Genomic DNA, 8,665 nt, shown 5'->3' on the forward strand with positions numbered 1-8,665 from the left:
ATATACTTGTGCGCAATTACTTGAAATCTCATTTTCAACAACCAACATGGCCCCTGACAATTCATTAATTCCACAGGTTTCAGCTTAGATGTGGTATTTATCAAAATGTACCCAGATCTGGTTAAAGGTTTTAGGAAAACGAAATTAGTGCCTGGAGATTGCTGTTTGGAAAGAAAATAGCGCAAAATGCAGGCGAGTAGTGAAAATTAGAGGCATGCGCAGATCATTCCCATCTCTAGAAAATATCATAGCTGCCCGATGTGCATCAATTTTTGCAGTAGTAGGGTGACAATATTTTCTAATAGCTATGTGGATAGTTTAGAAGGATAACATATTTTAGTCTTTTGATACTGTTATTACTAAAAACGTTACAAAAAAGATTTTTCTGTAAACTTTGCTTAAACCAATTCTTTCGATTTGGCTGACAACACATTTATACGAAACACATTACGATTTGAGAAGAAAAAAACGACAACAACAAATTATTTTATATTTATTTACACATCAGAATTGCATCCTCAATTGCGCGTCCACATAAATTACATAAATAGCTCCTGCATACCATACAAACTACCCATAACACAATTCAAAATTCCATATACATATATATGAACAAAAAATCATTATAAACAATATAATGAATAAAAATTTAATCAGTTTCGAAATGGTATCTATAAACAGAAAAAAAAATCACCTAACCTATCTTATAGTATTTTACAAGGGGCACCAATTTGCATTATTAAATGTTCGTAAATCACTTTCTATTATTTTATCTGCGTCCTAAGGTGCTGTAAGAACTCGTGATAAGATAATGAGTTCTCCATTCTATCCTCCACCAGTTTCTCAATGAAATCTGCTTTAACTGGACTAGTGTCTTTTATCACTTGTAAGGTGGCAGCATGCGGTTTGACATCATTAAGAAAATCGATGAATTTATGCAATCTTTGGTTATCTAGGTTATCGAGCGCGGGCACTTCATACACTTCATCCGGAATCAAAGAATATTCCGACACTCCAAATACATTACTCAGAAAAGCTTTGGACACACTGGCACCTACAAAAATCATCATGTGGTCGCCGCAGTCCATCAGAAATGCTCCTCTGCTTTCCAAACAACGTGCCGTAAGCTGAAGTCTGGGAGGCTGAGGCACTGTTTCAGACTCAAAGTCGCTGACAATCTCTTGCTCCTCTAGGTTATGTATTGGGTACAGGTCTGGGTATATCTGTTGTATGAGCAGATAGAGTGGCTTGGTTTTCATGTCAATCATTGCCTTAACTCTGTCGTCTAACCTAAGTAACGAAAAAAAAAAAGTTGGTTGAGATAAACCTAGGTAATAGAGTTTACACAATTAAATTAAAACAAAAAATGTACAGATTTTCACAGTTTGGGAACACCTGACTATGACAATATTACGACACACACATATATATATATATATATATATATATATATATATATATATATATATATATATATATATATATATATATATATTTCTAGTTTGTGAGTTCTTGGATCCTTTTGATTTTATATATTCTTAAGAAATGGTTCTTGGGTTTTTTTTGGTCCTTTTTTAGTGAAATTAAAATAAGTTTCCGTTACTTGTGAAACATTTTATTTTTTGCGACGTTTCGGCCTTCAAGACCTTCTTCAGACATTTAATTTTAACCTTAAGCCAAAAATCAACGGTTCACTATATAGTTGTTTGGTAATTTACGGTTTTACAACATTCACAACAGACATATTGAATATGTAAATCGAGAAGCCACATTGATAAGACGACGAACCAAAACAATAATGCGTATTTTAGGGTAAATGGAAAAATCTAATTTGTTTTGTAATGTCCAGAAAGTTTAAAGAATTATCTAGTTCTGTCTGTATAGTAAATTTTATATGGTTATGTATCTACACTATCAGAGAAATCCTTTACTCCGAGGATGTTTATGTATGATATCTATATTGTCCATGAAATTTTCCGCAAGTAGTGGTCTAAGTGGTTTTCCCATAATTTATATTTCTTTAGCAATATAAAATTGACCATTAAATTATCTAGCAAGTCTTGTTTTATGATATAGTCAACTTGTCTCTGAGTGAGTATATTGTCTATTATGTTTATTATGTCAATTGGTGGAATGCTAGGAAATAGATTTTGGACGTCAAATGAAACTAGAATTACCTTAGGAGGAATTTTAATGTCTTTAACCTTGTAAATTAGTTTGAACAAATTTTTGATAACATATCTAGGTTTAAAGGCAATATGATATTCTACATTTTTTTTTAATCTTGTCGAGAATTTAACTGATGGTGCTGTTACAAAAGAAACTACAGGCCTTATTGGCATATCATGTTTGTGTAAATTAATTAAAGAATATAACTTTGGAGTTTGATTCAAAATTTATATGGGACAAATATTTAAGAAACGCATTAACCAACATAAAAGGGCGTGTTAAGGGTCCCAATAGGGTCGAACCGTTCACCGTTGGCTTTACCCTTTTGGGATACGAAATGGTAAAAAAAACGAACACGAAAGGCAAACGACTGTGAAGACTCGCGTTTGAAACTCGCGGACTTGCGGAATCGGCTCTGTTTCTGGCGGCACACCACGCGGAAGTGTCTTTGAATCTCTATGTCAAAAACTTCCTCTTTATTCTGTGCGGTTGCGCACAAGCCGTCACATGGGTTACGCGGGATTAAGAAACTGGGTGGGCGCGCCAATTTAAATAACCGATCCCAAAAGTCCTTTAACCCGACTTTCGCGAGTTAAACGGATTATTGAAAATAGAAACAATGGATTCTGAACAGGGCGTATAAAAATAGAAGTTTGGATTCTAACTATGCCATTCATTTAAATTCAGAAATGCACAAGTTTGACAATAATTTTGATATTTTACATAATTACAAATACAAATTTGTTGGAAGCTATGGAGATTAACAAAATGAGATATTCGAATCTACTACTTAATGACCAATTGGATTTAATCGCGTCTCCGTTGTAAAATTTCAATTTATAACTAAATAGGTGTCAGAATATTGTCATAGTATGTATTTCATAAAGACACGGTGTTGCCGAAACAGTTGTCAAAAATCATTAAATTACTGTGAAAAACTGAACATCTAATTTAATTGTGTTGCATGGATTTCCATCAAGGAAAAGAAACCTCAGTTCAATTAATAGAATTTACTTTTCGCGTCTATATAGAATAGATAAAATCTCACCTAGTTGAAGTACCAGTTCGAAACGCTATATATTTCAAAATTGCTGACACATACAGCGGAAGCAACTTCAGGCAATCTGGTAAAAACAATCCAGGCGATTTAGTGCTGGCATTTAGTGATGTGTAACTGCTTATTATATCTACAGCGGCATTAATAAAAGCTTCCTTCGCATCAGATAAAGATGATTGTGTAGACCTGAACACACCAGATTTACAAAAGGTTGATACCAAATCAAAGCTCACCTATCTACTGCCAATTTGGTTAACAGCCCTACTATACACTGCTGATCGGCAGAATGGATGATATCTTGGAGAGTTGATGTAACAGGTACACATAATGTGTGCACCCGAATTCTTCTCTCTCCTTTGCTCGATGTATACAATAGTGCAGCTTGAAAGCATACAGTCTGCACATCCGAAAGGCTTTCTTCTATAGCGACTTGCATACCAAATGCTGCATCAGGATTGATATTTGGCAAAGATAGCAGGTCTGTCGATCTTACAAAGAAATTACCTGTAAAATAAATATTCAAGATAGTTCAAATATTGCATAAGTTCCAACAATGATGAATACTTTTAATTAATATATAGATTTGCCGATTCAGCACCCAGATTAAAGTAAACCTTACCATGGAAGGAATGAATAGATAAACCCCTGGTACATCTAACGCGCATCACTGCTTCAAAACCAATTTTTCTAGTCAAATATCGTCTTAAGCACTTTTGAAATCCATCCACTGCTAGGGGTTTTGTTATTTTATATAAGGGAAAATGATACACACAACCGCCACTAAATCTAAAACACACATCCAAGAATAAAATTGAAATCAAGGCTAAATTATAACTACTACATACTTGCTTATACCAGAAATTGTTGCCAAATCTACATATTGGGAATTGACAATGAACAAATCGACTGCAATTTGCTGGCTACTACACTCCAGGGCGAGTCGTTTGTAAAAGTCATTAGCAGGATTTAATAGTGTCGCTTCAGCAGTGTGTCTATCGTTTGGATTTTCCCGTGATGTGAGAGCTCCAGGACCAACGTTTGGGAGTGAAGCTTGGAAAACTGTCACCCGGCCACCTAAGTAAGGAAAAAAAATGCAACACAAACAAATGAAATAACACGAATCACTAAATAATCAAAAGTTGCGCAACAAACCTGTGTTGGCCATCAGCTTGTAAGCCACCTGCAAGGCGGATCCTAAAGCGGAATTATCGCAGTATGTGTTTTTGTATTTCCCTGGCAACTGACTAAGCAATTCATCTATAAGCTCCATGCGATCTTTCAGGTTTACTAGTAGACCGTCCGGCGCAGGCAAGAAAATATCATCTATATCTAAAACAACCATCTCATGGGGCTGACTTAAACCTTCTCCCAAAGAGAAATAATGCAGCGAGGAATCATAGGCGAGAAAACCCACTTGAGTTCGAGAGTCTCCCGGCACATTAGCAAGTTCTTCTGTTAGTACTGAGCAGAAAGTATCTAAATAGCCGTTTTGCACTGCCAATCTGTAAAAAATACTTACTTTACACCACTAAAAAATGAAATATAATTGAAATTAAACTGAAAATAGGTCATACACAAAAACTTGAATCTCAGATACTTTCGAAAAACCGATGAAATTGAATTTTTATCTTTAATTTTTAATTTACAGGAGTCGGCAAAAAATGGGTTCTTTTAAAGAACCTTAGGTATAACTAAAAGTCTGTGTTTCAGTTATCAGTTTCTTTGACATGGTTATACCGACCATACAGACACCTAAAACTTTTCTATTTAATGTTTCCACATATTGTACACGGTATTCGATATATTTCGTGCTATATTATAAAATATAGTTAGTGTCTTAAATGTGCAGCTATCATCATCTTCAGATTTGACAGGAATTTAGAAGTCCGTACTCACATTTAAACCTCAGAAGTTGGGCGAAATCAAAAGTCATGAAATATTTTTTAAAAAATTTGAAATTTACCTTTGCTTCTAGAAAAAAAAAATTTTTTTCGTAAACTATTTAAAAATTGAACTCGATGAAAATCCATTTATCAAAATAAATAAGAACTAAAAGTTCAGATTTTCACAAAATTATATATGTTGACATGAAAATTGTTTCGACAACACCGTGTCTTCTCAAAAATCGGGTGTCTACAGGTTGAAATGCGGATCTTCTCCTAAAATTTATATTGGACAAACAGGTAGATCCTTCAAGAAACGTATTAACGAACATAAAAGAGCGTTTAAAAACAATAGTCTAGATTCTAATTATGCTACACACTTAAACACAGAAAAACACATTTTTGAGGACAATTTTGATATTTTACATACAACCACAAAAAGTAGAAAATTAAATTTATTGGAAGCCATGGAGATTAACAAAATGAGAAATTTAAATGTATTGCTTAACGATCAATTAGATTTAAATACCTCTCCATTATTAAACTTAAATTCTCACAACATTAATTAAGGTTTTATGGTCATTTTTCGGTATATATAGTAGCAGGTTGTTTGTAAATATTACATTTGATAAAGACACGGTGTTGTCGAAACAATTGTCATGTCAAAATATATAATTTCGTGAAAATCTGAACTTTTAGTTCTTATTTATTTTGGTGAACTATTTAGCCGATTTACGGTTTTCGTTTATCACATAGGCTGTTCGGGATATTCTCGCCCTCAATCTAGATGCGATGACGTTATTTACTATTACGACGTACTGCTTGGTTCCCGAAAACCATTTACTTTATTGAAAAAATTCATATGCCAGGAAAAGTGGGAGATCGAGGGGTATAACGTCAATTGTTTGAATTATATACAGGGTGGGCCGTTTATGGCCAAAAAATCTAAATGAACCAAAAAATGTCCATTTTTGTGGGTAAATTATTAGCGATAAATGAAAAAAAAATAGTATCATAAACTATGTAGAGAGAGAGTTTTAATTTTCGTCTATGATGCAGGGTACGCGAGATATTTAAAAAAATAGAATTATTATTTTAAATCGCAATTAACACTACAAATTTTAATATCTCCCAAACTTTGCCGTGACTTTTTCGTTCGGCGAGACGTGAAAGTGACTTTATACAGGGAGCATGCACAATAAGATTACATCGATTTTGCGAAAGTTCAATAGTGGTCTGCAGGAATACGGTAGGAAAACAATGCGTCCCTATAAGACAAAATAAAAAATACAAAGCTGCGTAATAACTTTATAGACTGCGTAGCGCATAGTACGGAGCAGACGCTTTGCACAGTCACGATTTTTCGAAATCATCAATCTTGTTTAACATCTAACTCGATGTTTTGTGTAAGTCTTTAAAATTTGAAAATGAACCCGACTTGTTGAAAATTATAATTAAACTTAAATTAACATTTTTGACACCAGACACTTTCAAATTTGAGTCTCTATAATCCATACTTCCTCGTGTTTTTGTTATACAAATATATCAATTTCAATTAACATATTTAAATTTTTGTTTGCAATAATACTAAGAGAGCCAATCCCCTTACCTTGAAATATCCAGTAAAAATAAATAAACAGCTGGTTGGGGAGGCCGTAACATGTACTCAGCTGGAGCAATATACTCTAAAGTGCTGCTCTTAATCTCCGGCCTTCGGGATGGATCCCCGTAAGTTTTACTGATCGGGTCGTATTGGAATTCCTCAGGCAATTCATTGACTCTGTAACACAGATTGCACTTCCACCGCTTTGAGTCCACAAACGTCACAAAGGGATTTATGTAAGTCCGGCATGATCGACATCTGACAATTACATTACACTGAATCACAGGCAGATAATTTAAATCTTTGAATGGATGGATCAGCACCCCCAAAGGCAGTCTCGATTTCTGCAGCAAGCTATTCGATTCTGGTATTTTTGTCATGGTACAGCGGAAAATGTCCGGGTGGCAATTCACTTCACCCAGTCCCTGCTGGCCCAGGTTTATAACAGGAGCTTTTACTTTGGTGGGAGGCAATATATTTGGGGTCTGGAGCAGGTCAATGGAATCTGATCCCCACAATTTATTAAAACCCGAATTTATTATCCCCGTCTGTGGGTACTGAGGTTGTTGCATACCATATCGAGATTGTTGTGTTACAGGCTGGCCAAATTGTTGTTGTTGCATTGAGGGTTGAGCAAACTGTGTTTGCTGCATAGGAGGTTGTACAAACTGAGATTGTTGCAATGGAGGTTGGGTAAACTGAGTTTGTGGCATTGGTTGTTGAACAAATGGAGGTTGTTGCATTGAAGATGGAACAGTGGTATAGCTGGTAGGGTTTAAAGGTCTAGGGTAATTTTGTGATTGGGATATTCTTGGATAGGACTGGTAGTTTACCGCCCGCGGCATGCTGGTCTGGGATGGAGGAGGCACCATGCCAAATCGTGGCTGGTTGACCTTTAAAATAAAAAAAAAATTGTTATAGTGAGTGAACAAATTTTAACTGTTGAATTACAAAATCCTAAAATTATTTTAATTTAAGTATTATAAATGTAAATTAAAACAATAAGATTATTGAACTAAATATTGTTAGATTTATTATTTGTATATTAACAATTTTCAGTGTATACCTGTGGCTGATGTGATCCATTAGTGGGCAAATTTACATTTGGTCTATACTCTAATCGAGGCTGATTCATTTGAAGCACAGGCGCAGTTTGTTGACTATTATACATTTGTACACTGGGAGTGCTAGTTCCTGGTTTACTTGTTAAAACACTGGCACTATTAACTAATGGCACATTTGTAACTGTGGGACCATATTTACTAATTTCCTCTATTGAACTTGCGGGATACGAGTTAAATGTACTGAGTTTGGCATCTGACTTTGTGGGCTGGTCAAGCATATTAAACTGGCCCACCTTTTGAGTAATATCTGATATCGAGGGAGGCAACTGGGACTGGGGAATAGTTTTAAATGGAGGGGCCATATGTCCAGTTTTGGTCAACGGGGAAGTGTTCCTCGACGACTCTAATGAGTTTATACCATTGAGAGGGTATGGACTTCTATTAGCCGATGTATTTCCATTTTCTACTCTTTGCTCCGCCATTGAAATGAAATCATTTAAGTTTCGTTATTTTCACAATTTAAAAAATCTACAAGAAATCCTCGTATTAAACCAGAAACCGTTCTTTATAGAATAATAGCTACTGCAGTGTCAGCACTTGAACATGCAAATTTTAAGTTTATTTTATTTTGTGGTACAAATTATAACTAATACCTGTATCGTGGCGATACGATAGCTACTGAAACTAAAAACAAATTAAAATAAAAGCGATTAAAAAATATCACATATCAAAAACGATGAACTGTATGACAATCATTGTCAAATTTACGTGGCCATCAGTAGTACCAACCACAACCATAGTGAATTTTGGATTTACATTTTATCCCATTGTTCAACCAGCATTTGAACTGACTTTTCTAATATCTATGGTCATCCAGAAAGTGAGAGAG

General features: G+C 34.8%; 1 protein-coding gene across 1 annotated transcript; it reads right to left on the reverse strand.

Annotated features, from left to right (window-relative positions):
* Positions 1-665: 665 nt before the first annotated feature.
* On the reverse strand, positions 666-8,565 carry LOC132704312 (protein transport protein Sec24B). Its single transcript, XM_060674230.1, has 9 exons — positions 8,430-8,565; positions 7,779-8,304; positions 6,719-7,605; positions 4,379-4,728; positions 4,072-4,300; positions 3,846-4,012; positions 3,460-3,730; positions 3,218-3,412; positions 666-1,290 (listed from the first exon to the last, which is right to left on the reverse strand). Exons 2-9 carry the CDS (start codon positions 8,256-8,258, stop codon positions 765-767), a joined length of 3,105 nt encoding a protein of 1,034 aa, XP_060530213.1. The 5' UTR covers positions 8,259-8,304; positions 8,430-8,565; the 3' UTR covers positions 666-764.
* Between the last annotated feature and the right edge of the window lie 100 nt (positions 8,566-8,665).

The sequence above is a fragment of the Cylas formicarius genome, unplaced genomic scaffold (assembly GCF_029955315.1).
Source record: "Cylas formicarius isolate icCylForm1 unplaced genomic scaffold, icCylForm1.1 PGA_scaffold_7__23_contigs__length_41026272, whole genome shotgun sequence".
Taxonomy (NCBI): domain Eukaryota; kingdom Metazoa; phylum Arthropoda; class Insecta; order Coleoptera; family Brentidae; genus Cylas; species Cylas formicarius.

What these genes read in the sequence shown, in the direction of transcription:
- LOC132704312 (XM_060674230.1), bottom strand. Translation starts at nt 8,258, where the DNA reads ATGGCGGAGCAAAGAGTAGAAAATGGAAATACATCGGCTAATAGAAGT. An exon ending in ACAATTTCTGGTATAAGCAA is followed by an intron (nt 4,013 to 4,071) that starts GTATGTAGTAGT and finishes TGTGTGTTTTAG; the next exon opens with ATTTAGTGGCGGTTGTGTGT. An exon ending in CGAACTGGTACTTCAACTAG is followed by an intron (nt 1,291 to 3,217) that starts GTGAGATTTTAT and finishes TTCGTTACTTAG; the next exon opens with GTTAGACGACAGAGTTAAGG.